This window comes from Melopsittacus undulatus, chromosome Z, assembly GCF_012275295.1.
Source record: "Melopsittacus undulatus isolate bMelUnd1 chromosome Z, bMelUnd1.mat.Z, whole genome shotgun sequence".
NCBI classification, from domain to species: Eukaryota; Metazoa; Chordata; class Aves; order Psittaciformes; family Psittaculidae; genus Melopsittacus; species Melopsittacus undulatus.
Window position 1 is genome coordinate 35,912,465 of NC_047557.1, and position 18,558 is coordinate 35,931,022.

Sequence of the window (18,558 nt, forward strand, 5' to 3'; positions counted from 1 at the left end):
TATTTTAAGGAGGTGATCAATGGCATGTTTTTAATACACACATGAGAATAAAGTAATTTAAGTTACTATTATGTGTCAGAATCTGCTTTTGATACTTTTAGCTGAGGGATTTTTTTATTTTTTTTAATTTTTTGTTTATTTGGTTTGGTTTTTTTGCTTGTTTTGGTTTGGTTTTTGGTTTGTTTGTTTTTTATTTAAGTAAACAATTAAGTTACTTGCTCCTGAGGGATTTGTTGCTTTTTCCATCTTCTTTCACATGTAAATTACTCTTGTGCCATCAGCTACCAAAATCTTAAAGACGAGTGCCATACATTCTCTAAAATGTAATGACACCAAAATACAACTGGTCTGTAACAGAACAGATCCTGCCTGATTAAAAACAATTCTCACTGGCTCTGAAAATGGCATTATCTTCATAGAATTTTCAAGTATTCATGAAAATGGGAATTCCAAGATACAGAAGTGCAAACCTCATCCTGCTGATGATACTGGGAGCTTTACTACTGATTCTGATGATGTCAGGATTTTACATTAGTGTTTCTGGGTCCAGGCACTGTGGGATACTGGACACACACATCTTCAACTGCAATAAATTTCAGTGGATCTGTTTTTCAGCATGTCCAAGAAGCATAATGCAAGGGCAGCATGCATTCCTCTCTATCCAGCCAACTAACCTGTGGACGATAAAGTCATCTACCATATGCAAACTGTTCTAAAGGAAATCTTCCACTTTCAGTTTCAGTAGGAAGTCCCTCATATCTACTACTATTCCCTGATCTGTACAGGTTTACAAATTATTCATGGTCTTCATATTTCTAACAAAGAAATCCAGAGTTAGGAAGGAACTTAAAATGAAGCTGAAGCTATTAAGCATGGAAATGCATAGTCATGACAGATGTACCCTGCTCTGGGATCATGCTTGTATTTAAATATTCATGTCTTGGTTGTACACTTTGTAGGGAATCCAAAGAATAACATGCTGTCTCAGGAACAGGGCATCACTGGAAAATATGGAGATGAGAACCAAGAATTTTGCCTGCAGAGAGCAGCTTGACTAGATTCCAGTTAAAAGAATGAAATACAGCATGCAGAAATAAATTGTTGTAAAACCTGACATTTACCACAAAACAAACACAAGGATTAAATTTCAGATTTTCAAAAATAAATTTTAAAAATGCATCAGAAAACGTCCATTATTTAAAATATGCTACATACAAAGAGCATTACAGCTTTTAAAGGGAGACCTGCTCTTCAGTTTTTAAGTAGCTAGAAATTCTACCAGTGAAGCTAGCAATTAGTGCTGCCTTCTCTCTGTATTTTGGAACCATTGGAACACATCTGAAATTAAGCAGACGTGACATTTATTGCCACAGTTTGAGAGCATCACAACAAAACACTACATTTTGACATTGAACTGCCCATTCTGAGAAATTTGTAAGGATATCTTTGCACCCCAAGTTATGTATAACAAAAACATACCAATTTTGATACCTGTCATTAATTGTAAGCACATTGTATGGACAGAACAAAAATTGCAAATCAGCTCAGTCTACAGTCATGGGAGTGCAGCCACTGTCTTTAGAAATATAAAGACCAACATCCCCAAAATATGACAAGGATGAAGCTATCCCTGCATATTTGCTAAATAAACCCATTCAGTAAAATACTTCAGACTTTGAAAGTCTTCTTCTTAGGTTATAGATATACAGTTATGACTGTCATTCAAATAAATCAGATGAACCAAAACTCTATAATAAAATCATCTTCAGTAGCCTAAGATACCAATTTATCTTTTCCAGAAACACACATCTTTTAGACAGCTCAGGTTCCACAACTGTTATAGTGACATATATGTGCTGCATGGAAGTTTGTAAACTGAAGTGGTAACCAGTTCTGGCTTTGAAAGCCTAAGTGATTCAGGGGGAAACAGCTATTTAATTTCTCTCTCTCTACTTCCTGACAGAAATTAACAGGGCTATTTGAAATACCATTTCAGCCTATTCAAATAAATCTGCCCTTATCTGCCCAGAACCAACGTTTTCTATTCAGCTGCTGCTCACTCTGGCAGCGTGGAGTGTTCTACCTACAGTTTCTAAATTCAGTTTGATGTTGGAAATATCACTAAAAATACTCATTTCAACCAAAGAGGAAAGGAGGCCTCACTGGAGAGTGATGTGCCTCACTTCACCAATCTCAGCCGCTTGAAAATGTTCCCCAGGAAAAAACTTTCTTGCTAATGACTGTGTAAAGAACCATGCAACTGAACGCTGAGCTAGCAATGTGTCTGCAGCAAAGGCAGTCAACAGCGTCCTTGGCTCCATTAGGAAAAGCACTGCCAACAGGTCAAGAGTGGTGATATTTTCTCTCCAATCTGTGCTGGTGAGACACAGCTGGGTGCTGGGTCCAGTCCTGCGCTCACCAGTACAGGAGAGTCATGGACATATTGGGGCAAGTCCAGCACTGGGCTACAAAAATCATGGAGGAACTGGAGCATCTCTCATGTGAGGAGATGCTGAGAGAGTTGGGTTTGTTCAGTCTGAACCAAAGAAGTGCAGGGAGATCTTATCCACATGTATAAATACCTGACAGGAGAGAAAGAAGAAGGAATAAGACTCTCCAGAAGTACCCACTGACAGCAGGAGAGTCAATGGGCACAAATTAAAACCCAGAAAATTCCATCTGGACATAAGAAAACACCTCATACAGTGATGATGGTCACACACTAGAATGGGTGTCCCAGAAAGTCTATAGAGTCTCAATCTGTGGAAGTATTCAAAACATGGCTGAACACTGTCCTAGGCAGCCTCTCCAGCTGATCCTTCCTGAGCAGGGTGTTGGACTAGCTGAATTCTGCAATTCAACTGGTCACAACAATCAAACAAACAAAAATTCCGTAAAGCTAGCTGCATGAAGAAGGTATGAGTATCTGCCTTTGTAAAACAACACTCCATTTTGAAGGTAAGCCTAATTGCCCTTTTTATCGGTTTCCTATCTTCTATATTCCATGAGATACCATGGGATGGAGATAAACAGAAGATGCTAGACTATAACAGCTATTAATTTGCATGTGAGTCTGGCAGGGAGCCCCCATCTTCTCTGGCTGAAGTTTCTTGCAAACATTTCAGCCTTCAGCAGAGGAGAAAGCCAAAATGCTCTAAGTGCCCTGCAGAGGGCTGTTTTTCCCTGATGCTCTAGCAGAGGAAGCAAGCTGGGTAAGAACAAGTTACAAGCTGGGTAAGAACAAGTGTGCAAGCAGAAGGATGCTGAACTCCTTTGCAAGCCCAAGGGTATGCCTAAGTACACTCAAGATTCCATGCAGCCTTCTCTTCTCCAGACTGAACAGCCCCAACTTTCTCAGCCTGTCTTCATATGGGAGGTGCTCCAGTCCCCTGATCATCCTCGTGGCCCTGCTCTGGACATGTTCTAACAGCTCCATGTCCTTTTTATGTTGAGGACACCAGAACTGCACACAGTACTCCAAGTGAGGTCTCACAAGAGCAGAGTAGAGGGGCAGGATCACCTCCTTCAACCTGCTGGTCACGCTCCCTTTGATGCAGCCCAGGATATGGTTGGCTTTCTGGGCTGTGAGTGCACACTGAAGCTGGCTCATGTTCATTTTCTCATCCACTAACACCCCCAAGTCCTTCTCTGCAGGACTGCCACGAATTTCCTTTTTGTCCAACCTGTAGCTGTGCCTGGGATTGCTCCGACCCAGGTGTAGGACCTTGCACTTGGCATGGTTAAACTTCATGAGGTTGGCATCAGCCCACCTCACAAGTGTGTCAAGGTCCCTCTGGATGGCATTCCTTCCTTCCAGCGTATCAGTGGAACCACACAGCTTGGTGTCATCGGCAAACTTGCTGAGGGCACACTCAATTCTATTGTCCATGTCAGTGACAAAGATATTAAACAAGACCGGTCCCAACACCAATCCCTGAGGGACACCACTCGTTACTGATCTCCAGCCGGACATTGAACCGTTGACCACAACTCTTTGCGTGTGCCCACCCATCCAGTTCTTTATCCACACAGCGTTCCACCTATCAAATTGATGACACTCCAATTTAGAGACAAGGATATCATGTGGGACAGTGTTGAACGCTTTGCACAAGTCCAGGTAGATGACATCAACTGCTCCACCCCTGTCCATAACTTTTGTAGCCCCGTCGTAGAAGGCCACCAAATTGGTCAGGCAGGATTTCCCCCTAGTAAAGCCATGCTGGCTGTCACCAAGCACCTTGTTGTTTTTCATGTGCCCTAGCATGCCTTCCAAGAGAATCTGCTCCCAGATTTCACCAGGCACAGAGGTGAGACTGACTGGTCTGTAATTCCCTGGGTCGTCCATTTTCCCCTTCTTGAAAATGGGGGTTATATTTCCCTTTTTCCAGTCATCAGGAACTTCACCTGTCTGCCATGATTTTTCAAATATGATGGCCAGTGGCTTTGCAACTTCATTCGCCAGCTCCTTCAGGACCCGCGGATGGATTTCATCAGGTCCCATGGACTTGTGTACATTCAGGTTCTTAAGATGGTCTCGAACCAGATCTTCTCCTACAGTGGGCCCAAGGTCTAGGTTTTCACAGTCCCTGTGTCCACCTTCCAAGACTTGGGTGCTGCGGTCAGAGCCTTTGCCAGTGAAGACCGATGCAAAGAAGCCATTCAGAACCTCAGCCTTCTCCAAATCCAGGGTAGCCAGTTCTCCCAAAAGCTTCCGGAGGGGGCCTACATTGTCCTTAGTCTGTTTTTTAGCCACTACATACCTATAAAATCCCTTCCTATTATCTTTAACATCCCTTGCCAAGCTCAGCTCCAATTGGGCCTTAGCTTTCCTAACTTGGTCCCTAACTACCCTGACAACATCCCTGTATTCATTCCAGGCTGCCTGTCCTTGCTTCCACCTTTTATAAGCCTCTTTTTTCTTGTGAATTTTTCTCAGCAGCTCCTTATCCATCCAAGGGGGTCTTGTGCCCCTCCTGTTGCACTTCCTTTTAGTCGGGATGCAACACTCCTGAGCTTGTAGCAGGTGATCCTTGAATGTTAACCAAGAGTCTTGGGCCCCTCTGCCCTCTAGGGCTATATCCCATGGAACCTTTGCAAAACAACAGCCCTCTGCCTTGTAAATCCTACACTTTCATAATCCATAAGTGTTTGTTTCAAAACTAAGACAAAAGTATCTGTGTTATAGGACTCAGAAGAAAAAAAGCTACAAATGATCAATGATTGTTATGATTTTTTGTGCAAGTTGCTTGGATTTTGTATTCGGGTCTAACCAACACAGCAGGTCTGATGGTGTTGTCCCTATACATGTGGGTAATGCTGTTATGAACAGTCCAGCTCACTACATGGTGAATAAAGGATTGCCAGACAAGCACTTAAGCAGAGGCAAATATGTCACAGGATTTCCTGGGGATTAATGACTGGCTGGGAGTTGATGATAGTCTGATGCACAGTAGTCATTAATCTTAATCCTCAGGAAATGATCTGTAGCAAGGTCATTACTTCTGTAATAAGACAAAAGCAAACAAAAATCTAATGTCATACAGATATTTGTATTTTTAACAAATGATGAGGTTTCAACTGTAATTTAAAGCTCATGTCCACTAACGAATACTCGGCACATTCTCTGAGCCTTGTCTTCTTAGAAGCTTTTGCTAAGACCAAGATTTTGAAGAGGGGAAGCTTTCCTTGTCTAGACTGCTAAATCCACTGCATGGCTGCACTCCTGCTTTAATGCAGAGTGGCAAACATCTGGCAGCAGTACTGATCTCGACAGTACCATCAGACATGGGCGGAGCAATTTGCAAGCCCACTGATTCCAGACTTTCAAGCTGGCTTTCACAAGACAGGTACAAGCCATGGCAAAAACACTTTGTGGAGAGAGAAAAGGAGGGACAGGTCCATGAGTGTGGAATCATGTCTCAGGATCGCTCTGTTTACATTTTGTATAAAGTCAAAACTTCTTAAGGTAATTTTTCATATTTTCCTACTTTCAATCAAGTGCATTTTTAGGAGACTTTCAAATAAAGCAGAGATTGGTTCTGACTTCAAAAATGAATTATTCAGGAGTAAATATGATGAGCTGGTTTTCTATGAGTACACTGCATGTTAATGTAATAATACCATTCTGCAGGTGACCTTTTTAATGGTCACACAGCCTGTTCATGCAGTCTACAGTGCTTATGCTATCAAAAAGATTTAGATGGGACTTCTTTTCTGTCAGTCTTTCAAAGCTCACAGAACTCTGATCGACAGAGAAGTGTCCCTTTATATACTCCACATTTTTCTTGCAAATATTCAAGGGAATAATTCCTTGAAAACGTTCAAGAGAACCCTTGGAAGTGATCAAGGCCAAGTTGGATGGGGCTTTGAGCAACCTGGTCTAGTGAAAGGTGTCTCTGCCCACATTGGACTAGATGATCTTTAAGGTCTTTACCAACCCAAATCATTCTATAACACTATAATTCTATGAATGTATCAGTGAACTTTATTCCTGACATAAAAAGAAAAGCTGAAATTTTCAGTAGCAGTGCAACAGCTAGTAATTTTACTTCTAATTGCAATATTTGATCTGGAAGCAATGAAGAGTCAAGCACAGAGCTCCCAGACTTTCCAAGTGATTTTCCAAAGACTGAAAAGCCAGTTTGGTTGGCTGTGCCAGCTGCAGGGCTGCTGACGTCTGGTTGGCAAGTGCTTTGACTGACGGACCAAGCAGCCCAGGAGAGCAAGCTCTAAGGAAGCCATCTTAAGGGAAGAGACTAGAAGAATCTGGGTGCAGGTGAGATGCAGCATGAGGTAAGACAAAGGTGTAAATGGTAGCAAAATGGGGAAAGAGGAAACGGGAAGAGGAGGACAAGAAGAAGTACGCCAAAGTGCAATGTGTACCAGAGTACCTCTGTATGCATCAGCTTTGATATACACCTTTCAACATTTTTTCTTTGAGAATGGTACTTTGTAATATTCTCATATACTCTCAACCTCTTGAACCCCTTCTTTTAATTCTTTACAGTGAAATGCTATCAGCTTAGAAATTATTTAGCAGCCATGGTAAAGGTGTGTCAAAGTAAACATGATGCATCAGATGATTATTTGATGTTAATTGTATGCAGGAAGATTAAAACACAAAATAATGGTGAGAATTTAGTAGATAAAATTTATACAGAGCCACACAGATGATGAATATTCTACAGCCGACACCCATATCTGTTATCAAACACATTTTTCAATTGACAGTAGGATTCAAGTACACTGCCACCTAAATTTGTTAACCAGTATTACCTACCTTGGCCAGCCACAGTATTTACATCAAACTAAAATAAATTTTCTTTTATGGAGGTTTGCAGAATTATCTTAATACAGAATAATGAATGCAGACACTTAAAAGCTCAAAATATCAGCAAAAAATGAGTGTTCAGTACAGATTTTCAATACTCCCTGTGTCTGCCTTCCAAACTGCCTGCAGTGCAAAAGATACTGAAAGGCAAATCTGCCTACAAATGAGCTGGTGGTTCAAAAAAGGTTAATGACTATAATGTGGGACAGAAAAGTGGGTGGATTTTTTTTTCACATTTCTCCTACATATCTGGGCATATCTGTAAAAAAATAAAACCTGAGTTCCACATAGAAAAATATATATTGAATGCACTCCCATACTGGCACTTTCATGCTCTCATTAATTAGAATATGAATTTTATGAAGTTGGTGGAAATTTGAAATATTAGCTCCTTTAATATTAACACTAACTTAGATGTCTGCAGATACATAGGGTGTTTTCCAGTGTCTTTTAGCCATTTCTTCATGAAAAGTTGTGCATTAAAATACAATATTTACTGCAAATGTAAGTAGGTTAATTTTTTTCCCTTTTTTAACTACACAGTGTGTCAATTTTAATGAAACATGCAGGTTGTTACTGCTTTGCAGTAATTTATTTAAAGGCTGCAAGACTTTTGTCTTCCATTTTTTGAAGAGTGTTAATTCCAGGCAACTATATGAGTTTGGAGAGAAAAAAAAAACACCAAAAAAACAAAACAATCAGCAAAGTATTATGAATAAAGAAATCCTGAAGAAAATTTTACTGTGGAGTAATTTAAGTAAGATTTATCCATTACAACCATCTCTATCAATCCATATTGACTCAAGTCAATAATAATGAACAATAATGAATCAAGTAAAAAATAATGAACATCACTGAGTTACCTGGTAAACTTAATTATAATACCTAGTTTTCAAAAGTGCTGGGCTTCTGTGTCTCCCAAGATGGATTTCAGATTTCAAACCCCTTTCTTCCTGTACTGTTGTGAACAGGAAAGCCTATGAATCACAGAACATGGTGCAAGCTTGCTACAGGGGAAAAGTAGTGAGCAAAGATCTGAATGCTGAACAGGTTATGTTTAGGTAAGAAATGAAGTAAGCTTGAGCAATGGAAAAATACCTGAGACCTATCCTATTTCTGAATTTTTCTTAAGTCCAAATTGAACCCCAGTCAATATTTCTAGCTTTCATGGGGTCTTCAATGTGTCAAAACAGTCCTGTCCCTGCTAATGAGCTCTTCCCAACCTGTTTCTGTTTTCTCTTATTTTGATCAAGCCTATTTACTGCTTTGGATGATTGTTATTTTTGTTTGCGTTAGCAAAATCTAGACATCACAGAGGCATTTGCAGCAAAGGAACTTTGCTCTAAGGGAAAATATGACTGCAAAGGATTGTAATGAAAAATTACAATTTTTCATTGAAAAGTGAAAAATTGAGATTGGAAGTGAAATGCTTGGCCTCCAGACAGATAAGGACTAGGCTTACTGGATGCAGCAGTTAGAAAGCATGCTCACCTACTGCCAAACATGATGAGGATGATGGCTTGGCTTCACAGGCGAAGATTTAGGAAGGGCTTTAGCCATGCCTACTACAAGCACGATGACCCAGGGCATGTGGGATAGGCAAATCTGACAGGAAAAAAGGCTGCTTAGGCAATCAGGAAGTGTCCGACCAGGACTGTCATCTCCTGGGGCAATCGCAAGCGACCAATGCTCTGGTTCACCAGCATGCAAGGTTGGATCTGCTGCTACCCAAGCACCTTGTCACCTGCTGATTTGACCCTCACCTGTCCGTACAGACAAGTGAGAGCAAGCCCTTCCAGCCTGTGCAGTGGATGTTTTAGGTGAGGCGCAGTTTGCGCGCAGAACTGGTCCCATACTTTACACCTGAGGTTTAACTGCCAGGCCTAGTGAGCTAGGATGGTGACAGCAAAGTCCACAGGTCATAGGTTTGGTTAGAGTGTCCTTCTCTTAGATGGCAGACCATACAAGGCTGGACAAGCTCCATCAGCCCAGGTTTGAAGGTAGGAGTTTTCCTTCTCCTATGAAGAAGGCCTGTCTTCGCTAACAAAGATTCGGACAGGGCTTTAACCCACATGTTCTGAACAAGACTGTCATCTCCTGGGTCAATCTCGAGCAACCAATGATGCAACAGCACAACAAACGTCTAGGTCGGATTCTGACTTAGAGGTGTTCAGTCATAAGCCTGCAGATGGTAGCCTTGCGTCAGTGGCTCCTCAGCCAAGCACATGCACCAGGGGTCTGAAGCTGCGTTCCTCTTGTGCTGAGCAGGATTGCTATTGCAACAATACATCATCAGTAGGGTAAAACTAACCTGTCTCACGACGGTCTAATCCCAGCTCATGTTCCCTATTAGTGGGTGAACAATCCAGCGCTTGGTGAATTCTGCTTCACAATGATAGGAAGAGCTGATATTGAAGGATCAAAAAGCAATGTTGCTATGAATGCTTGGCTGCCACAAGCCAGTTATCCCTCTGGTAACTTTTCTGACACCTCCTGCTTAAAACCCAGAAAGCCAGAAGGAATGCAAGACCCTGCTTTCACAGTCTGTATGATTTTCAGAGAGCCAAACATATAACTGCTGTAAATGTCTTATGTGCTTTTTCAGCAACGAATGGGAATAGATTGGGCACAGTCTGCTGATGACTGCACTCTAACAGGCAATAGACTTTGGCAGTGAATAGTGCATCATTAACCAAAGAGAGAGGCAATGTGAATCGTGATCAGAGTAGAAATAATGGTGTGGAGTCTGCAAGGGCTAAAATTGCCCTTGTGTTGACAAAGTGAGTATCAACTTCAGCTTTTGAAGACAGAAACGGAAAAGAAAGTTTGCCTTGTCCAAGAGATACAGAGCAATTTGAAAAGCAGTATGCAATTTTGCAATGAGAAACATACAGGAACTTAAATGCAAGGAAGTGTTGAATACTTTTTGATCACTGAAGTTTAGAAGGGCTCACTGTCAGTAATTTCTCATTAGTCGCTCACAATAAAGTTCTTTTTAGTCCCTCATAATTTGTTCCCCAGTGCTATTTCTCAAGACATTTATTACTGCTGCAAGAGAAGTCCTACAAACACAAATTCACCAAGCACCTTTTCTTGAATTTTATTTTTTTTTAACTTTACCAGAAGCTGAGATTTGTGTCGCCCCACACTTGCAAAGCAGTTATGGTTTTCCTGACAGCTTCTCAGAAAAACCAATCATGGTCTCCCTGCTAACTTCTCAAAGAAAAATAAAAATGTATACCACATTTGGCTAGAGCAAGCAAACTGTTTATATGCATGTAACACAGGGGGATGTTTGTTGCATTTTTCCTAATGTCAGCATTAAACCACCCCTCGTCAAAACAGCAGAGTCTCATTCTTTTCTATATTCCATATGACAAATTATCCATCATTTCAGCTCTTCTTTTCCTAAGGTACTAAAATCAAAACCAGGAAAGAAAACAAAAAAGGCCTTTACAAAAGTACAAGAGGATAGAATTTTTTTAACTTTTAAATTGCTGTTGAAGCCAGTGGTGAAGTGAAATAGTTATGATACTCATTAACCAAGTGATCAATTTTAGTTAGCACCACAATGAACACATTTCCTAAGTTGTAAGTCTTGGTGGGAGTATGTATACTATGCCATAAGAGTGCAAAGCTCTCAAAAAATTCAGACACACTCAGAAAAGGCTGGTGAAAACAACAGAAATACAAAAAACAGTTTAATGGGGAGAAGGGAAAAGGAAAGCATTTGTTTGCTTTTGCAACAGAAAACAAAAAAAAATTGATAGGAATACCTTCAGCAAGAGGGTCGAGTGTGTGAATCATGAGCTGGAAGATGCTGTTCCTCATTAGACTGTTGTGGAGAGATGCAGAGCTTCCTCCCCGCTGGAGCCGTGGCTTGGTCTAGGTGCAGGTGGAAAAATAGGGTAAAGAATTTAGGGCTTTTTGCTGTTGTTTGTACGGAAACAGGTCTAAAATACCATTAAGTAATCTCACATCTCACTATACAGTGAAGCATTTTCAACCATCACCTGTAGCAGATGATATTATAGTATACACTGTATTAAACATTGACATTTGTATAGAATATTTCTCTGGAGGGGATGGATCATCATATCAGTAATTAGACTCTAGTGATTTAGGAAAAGAACAGGGGAAAAAAGAATCCTTCTCTGTGAAAACCCTTAAAATGTTAAGAAAATAAAAACCTTATACTTGCATCAGGGAGAATTTATAGTTTGTTTCTTTGTAGAACCTTGTGGTTGAATCCCTAAAATAAGTTTTAATTTTTATTCCCTCAATACCTGGAAAATATGCATATTATTGAAATTATGGGACAAAAGGGCAGAGAGTACCTTTTCTTAATGGAAAAACCCTAAAGCTCAGTGTGAAATACACTCCTCGCTTTGGTCCAATCCACTAAGTACTGATTGCAGAAACAAGGCTGTAAGTATGGTAAGGTAGCACAGATTCCTGTAGCAATGGAGCTAATGTACACGCATCTTTTATGTGCTTTTAAAGAAATTTAAAAGATATTATGAGGTTCTTTTCCCCATGTCATTTTCTAGTACAATAATCAATGCATTTAATATATCCCATAGAGTAAGATGGCTTTGTGGATGGCTGGCTGCTTGTCTTGATCAAAAAGGATAATCACAGCTAACAGACTGATGACTTATAAGAACCTAAAATCCAATTATAAAGAAAAAACAACCCTGAAGAAAAAAGGGGTTTTGCAATAATACATGGTATCTGCATTAATCTTTGGTTTCATATAAATACTAACTGAAAAATTATAGGAACTGCACAAAAAAAACCCACCATTATATCTTTGGAAATATTTTTTTTTTAAATTCTATAGCACTATAGGAAGGGAAAGAAATCACAGCAATTTACAAAAATGCTGATGTGTACCAAACTGAAGTAAGGCTTGTTTCACCACTACCCTGAGAAATAAATGCTCAGACACATACTAATTGCTGCCTACCGTTAATGTTTGGTCATCCTTGTCGTCAGCATTAGGTGACTGCATGAATGGGAAAAAGAACAAAAAGAAGTGTCAGATGGAGCATGCATAAAATGGAAAGGCTGTAGAACACCTTGGATATCTGATCCTATGAATGCTGCTGTGACAGGTTTTAGAACCACTCAAATTAAAGCATTCTAGTGATCAAGTAAATCAGAGTAAATTCACACTGCAATGTTGCAGGAGTCTTTTATTCTTGTCAGTTTCTTGGACAGGAACTGTGTCATTTCAGGGTCTGGCACACAGCAGCTGGGCTGTGGATCACAATGTTCACTTCATACAAATGACACAGGGAGGAAAAATGCCTGTATGTCAACCAGTTTGAAAGAGTGAGCACTGAAAAATTAAAAGAAGTAAGAAACTCAGGATTGACCAGCTGCCCAATAAAAAGCTGAAAAAGAAGTAACATTACCGTGTGTCGTGGTTTAAACCAAATCCGCACAGTTCGCTCACTCCCCCCCTTGCTCCCCCAACTCCCAGAGAGTTAGGAAGGAGAATCAGAAGAATGTAGCCCCCACGGATTGAGATAAGAATGGTTTAATAGCTAAGGTATAACACAAATCACTACTGCTACTACCACTACAAATAATAATGATAAAGCCAATAACAAGTGAAGAGAATACAACACCTCACCAGCTACCGACCCATAACTCACTCCACCCTGCCCGACCGAGCACCGAGTGATACCTCCTCCATCCCCCCAGAGCTCCAGCCCTTCCGGGTCTCTCCCGGTTACGTCCTGGGTATGACGTGCTATGGTATGGAATACCTCTTTGGCTAGCCTGGATCAGGTGTCCTGTCTCTCCTTCCTTTTGGCCTCCCCTCCTCCCTGTCAGAGCTTGAGCTCAGAAAGGCCTTGGACAAACCAAACATTTGATCAGTAATTCAAAACATGCTTGCTATCAGCAAGCGTTCTTAGCCCGAAAGTCAAAACACGGCACTGCACTAGCTACAAAGAAGGAGAAAAATGACTGCTACTGCTCAAACCAGGCACCATGGTATTTTGTAGGAAGGGATTAGGGAAGGAAACGAAAAAAAAGGTGTTTTGTTTAACCACTCCCTACAAATGGCCATTTAGCCCAAACTGGCAGCTCTGGTTAAGGGCAGACAACATGGCCCATGCTTCTCTGCTATGGAGGCAAATGAGACTCTGGACAGATTTTAAACGCAATTAATGCTTTCAAGTAAATGATGTATCCTGGAGATGATCTGAGATTCCTAAGTCCCATCCCTAGGACAGCAGCACCAGACAAATCACTAGTAAAGATTTCTGAGGAAGAGCAGAACTTGCACTGAAAACAAGTACACACAAAATTTTGTAAGTGACTTTTAGTCCTGACTTTTGCTTGTTTCTTTAATAGAATTAACTTTGGTGTTACACAGGAACACAGAACTTTCATCATGGAATATTTTTCCATGACATCTTGAAAGTTGCGTGATGAAGGTATGTTATTTTCCTAGTCGTCCTGGTTAGCCTGAGGAAGGAAAGTTAATACCAGAATACACAAAATATTAAACTCCAGTCATGAAGTACTAATTAAAATGGGACACAGTGTAAACTCCAGCTGTCTCACATTTATTCTTCTTTGATCATAACTCCCCACAAGCTGGCATTAAAATAATTTCCTCCATCTCAAGACTCTTGTCTGGTGCATTATATTGAAAACAAATTACATCACAACTGTTCTATGGAAAAAATTAACAATGCAGTGGAGCCCAGTTTTTTTGACATACATCAACACTAACTTTCAGGACCTGCCTTTTTATTTAGTGAATTAGCCTTGAAGGTTCAATGGAAGGCAAGCAGTTATGAGCAAACACCGATAACAGAGAAGATCCTTCCTGTTTTGTAATAAGTAAAAGAATAACCAGAACTCTTTGTGAAAAATGTAGCCACCCCCAGCTATGAATACTAACTTGAAGAAAAAATAATGAGGCAAAGGATCTTCGTTCTGATAAAGGCACTACCTGTTACCTCTGAATATAGTCTGCCCTCATGGGAGAAATGGTTAGAAAACAAGTTTTACACTTATATTGAAGACAGTCATCACAGAAAACACTTTCAGCAGAGTAGAAAGAAAATGAAGGAAAAAAGAAAATACAAAATCTGTGTTCTAAAATGTCATTAAAATTGCGGGTTCACCTTAGAAAATTTTTGCATAATGTGTATATACAGATATATGCATACACATGCTCTTTTAGATACAAATACACAAAACAACTTGCAAATCTGTGATTTATTTGTGCATACTTTGAGGGTCCCTCATGGGAGGGAAAACTCATCTTGCAGAAAAAATTGCAAGAAGGCAAAAACACCAAGCAAGGAAAAGTTCCTCTTCTCTTAAAAGAAGCAATTTAGGACAGCCAAGAACTGGAGCCCTGTTATTTGGCACTCTGCCTGCTGAAAATAGGAAATTTTAAAATTGATTTTAATATTGAAAGACATAAGGATATATAATTGATAGATTCCAGTAATTTGTTGGCTGCACTTCAAAAAGGGCTGAAGAACGTCACTTTTCATATGCCCAAAAGTAGCTGAAAGCATTCAGTATGCCTCAAGAATTCTCTAAGCTTAATGTGAAGGCATTTCTAAAAGAAAAGTTAAGGTTGAAGAAAGCACTGTCATTTAATTGAAAGGGAATGGGATGAAGCTGCATGAGTGTATAAAACCAACTAGATGATAATTAGTACCATATCATTTAATTTGTAAAAGATGATTATGTTATAAAGAGAAAAAATAATGAAGGACATTTTGAATGTAAGTTAAGGAAATAAAAGAAAAATGAAAAAAAATCTGAAATAATTTAATTCTTTGTCAGTACAGAATGGGATATAACACCAAGAAAAGGATTTTTTTAAATTGGTTTTTCCACACATGATTAGTAAAGCAATTGTTTCTGAGCATAACTTGACAGTAAAGTTCCATCCTAGAGGAAATGTTCAAGACTGGAATATAAATACAATTTTAAGGCAGAAACGCCTCCACAGTTTTAAAAACAGGAATGAAAACAATGGTTTGACATTTTGGTGATACTAAATACTTATAGTGCCTGGATTATCTGCTGGATTACAACAATAACACCTCAAAATAGTGTTTTAAACTGTAGTAGTGGGAAATTCAGTTGCAGTGTTGCTATTCACATAGAATCTTAGAATCATAGAATAGTTAGGATTGGAAAGGACCTCAAGATCATCTAGTTGCAACCCCCCTGCCATGGGCAGGAACACCTCACACTAAACCATATCACCCAAGGCTTCGTCCAACCTGGTCTTGAACACTGCCAGGGATGGAGCATTCACTACCTCCCTGGGCAACCCATTCCAGTGCCTCACCATCCTAACAGTAAAGAATTTCTTTCTTATATCCAATCTAAACTTCCCCTGTTTAAGTTTTAACCTGTTACCCCTTGTCCTGTCACTACAGTCCCTAATGAATAGTCCCTCACCAGCATCCTTGTAGGCCCCCTTCAGATACTGGAAGGTTGCTATGAGGTCTCCATGCAGCCTTCTCCAGATTGAGCAGCCCCAACTTTCTCAGCCTGTCTTCATATGGGAAGTGCTCCAGTCCCCTGATCATCCTCGTGGCCCTCCTCTGGACTTGTTCCAACAGCTCCATGTCCTTTTTATGTTAAAGACACCAGAAATTATGGCTTTTTGTCCCCATTACGATGGCAAAACTGATATTTTTTTCCCTATTGTTTATTTTGAGCTTTGCATTTACATGTTCATTGCTATGTAATTTGAGTATCACAGACTGCAACACAAAGTATTCCAAAGCATCATTTTTCCCTTGTAGAAAAATGTAGTATTCAGAAATTTCCTTCTTATTTAAGTCAACACTTCCAAATTGGTCCAAGGTTAAAATGCTTGCGTTTCTTTGCACTGGGAGTGAAAGCTGTATTTTTGAACATACTCCATAGTGATTTCTTTAAAGACAAGACACATTTTCTTAAAAGATAAGTCTTCTCCCAAATCATGGCAACCATTGTATAGTTCCCTCAGGAACTATTCCTTCAGGATCAGAAAGAGACAGAAATTCTGTGTCATCTGTGCATTACATATATTTGTGAGAGAATTACTAGTAAAAAAAAGTTATCTTTTGCAATTGCATGTTATAACTTATTTTAAACTATTAATTTATTATAGTGCTACAAAATGAAAGCAATGCATTCTTGTATACTCTCTTATTCAAAGGTATCTGGGCACAATGCCTTATTATGCTTTTATCAGAATTATAAAAAGATTCATCAAGAGACAGTTCACTAATTTTTGTAGAGACTTCATCAAAATATTTGTTGCTTTTCCTGCTTGTCATGGCAGCATGTAAGAGTTTGCCCATCCTCCTTCCTGTACTTGTGATCATGTAGTCAAGATTGCTCCACCTCAGCTAAAAGTTTTAAAACATTTTATTTCAGGAAGAATATAAAAAAAGAGAAGAAACGGTCTATAGTATCCTTTTCACATATCTCTTTTTCTCAGGGACATAAGTCCATCAGAGATTAAGCCTGCCATCTTCCTTATATTGTTTAGGAATGCATGCTCTTGAGAAACAAGGCTGCTGAAGTAATACATGCAAGAGATGATGCCCCACTAAATACATGCTTAATCAGCTCACGCTTTCCTTTGAAACAAAAGGCACCATGACAGTCAGATAACGAGCAGAATCTGTTACAGGTTCAATAGTCTGAAACAATTAGCAAATTGGACTGCCCATCCCCTTCTCCTAACATGAGAAAAGCAGGCTGTCAAACAACACCAGGTAGAAGGGTGACTGGATTCCAACACCCTTTCTACAGTGTGAGTTCACATCTCTTTCCTGCCTGCTAAATCTTTTCCAACTATAATAACTAATACAATAACTAAAAAGCTGCCTTTTTTTTTTTTAATCAGCTTTGATGGGAACAATGAGAGTTCATGATGTTTGGTGGCTGGCAGTGTGCTGCCACCATATTGCTGCAATATGGTGTTTCTAATTATTGTAGACTATGAGTCCAGATAGGATTTTATTAAATTGTCTCAAGATGTCTTATAGTGAAGAACTTCTGCTACTCCATTATGCCTGTTTTCAAACGTGGACCGTATAATTTTATACCTATTTGTGAGCCTGCCAGTCCTGAAGTAAATTACAGGTGATAGTCATGGAGCACAAGGCTATCTAATCTCTTACCTCTCTAAGGAGGTAAAAGCTTTAATAGGCACACTATAGAAAATTAAAATTCCCTTTTGTTTTGCCTGCCTTCTTCCTTCCTTTCACCTTTCTCCTTCCTAAAAATAAAGTAAACCAGGAAGTTCTACCTAAAGAAACAGACTTCTGTATTATTGAAAAAAATAAATATGGTTCACAAGAACCATATCCAAAATTAAACAGAGGTTGTAAGCTCTCATTACTTACCAAAATGAAAAATTTATTAAGTTAGAGCTTGAACTGTCAAAGACATTGAGCTGGACCATCACACTGGGATACCTGGCTGCATTTAGGAGCTGCTTGTTTACAGGCACCTAGTGTGAAAGCTGTAGCCCTGGGCAAAGCAGAATGGCTTTGTTCATTCAGATCAGTTGCCTCTTTTATTCCAGTCTGTTCATGCAATTACTCAATGTGGATACACATAGTGAATCCTCATAAATGTTCAGAAGAGATGAATCTTAACTTGAATGCAAGTAGTGACAAATGAGTGGTTTAAGGTATCAGTTACTAAATCACATGCTAACGTTAGGTCAACTGATTTAATTCCAGAGTTTTATGCATTTTATATGAAGTAGAACTTTTCCAGTCAGCCTGTAGGACAAATCATATGATATTTAGTTATTCAACATGTGTAAGAAAGTCAGGGTGTGCCTCATGTCTCTTACCTTCTCTGAACTTGCTTAAAGTCTTGTATCTTTGGCTCAGGATGGCAATGTAATAGCTCAAGCTTAAAGACTTGATGAGTTTTTAATCACCTTAGTGTCACAAGTAATTATGTAATTTTAAGTTGTCCCCTTATCCTCATTTCAAAATTTGTCAATGAAGTCACCTTTTGCTGGTTTTTAAATATATAAATCAGCAGCACAATTCTGTGTGTCCACCTAACTTTCAAGGGGACAAAAGAATTATTAAAAAAAACCAAACCAAACAAAAACAACACACACACCCCCAGTGAAACCCCACAAAAAAACCAAAACTAAAGCTAGGTATTTTCAGCAGCCATTAGATACTCATGCACACAAAACATTTGTTCAC

General features: G+C 39.5%; 1 protein-coding gene across 1 annotated transcript in view; it reads right to left on the bottom strand.

Annotated features, from left to right (window-relative positions):
- The window catches only part of SLC24A2 (solute carrier family 24 member 2), a 115,375-nt gene that overhangs the window by 38,457 nt on the left and 58,360 nt on the right, over nt 1–18,558 (bottom strand). The window contains exons 3-4 of the mRNA XM_034072843.1: nt 12,300–12,338; nt 11,107–11,215 (exon numbers count right to left, since the gene is read on the bottom strand). Coding sequence (XP_033928734.1) covers nt 11,107–11,215; nt 12,300–12,338 — 148 coding nt within the window. The remainder of the gene's footprint in view (nt 1–11,106; nt 11,216–12,299; nt 12,339–18,558) is intronic.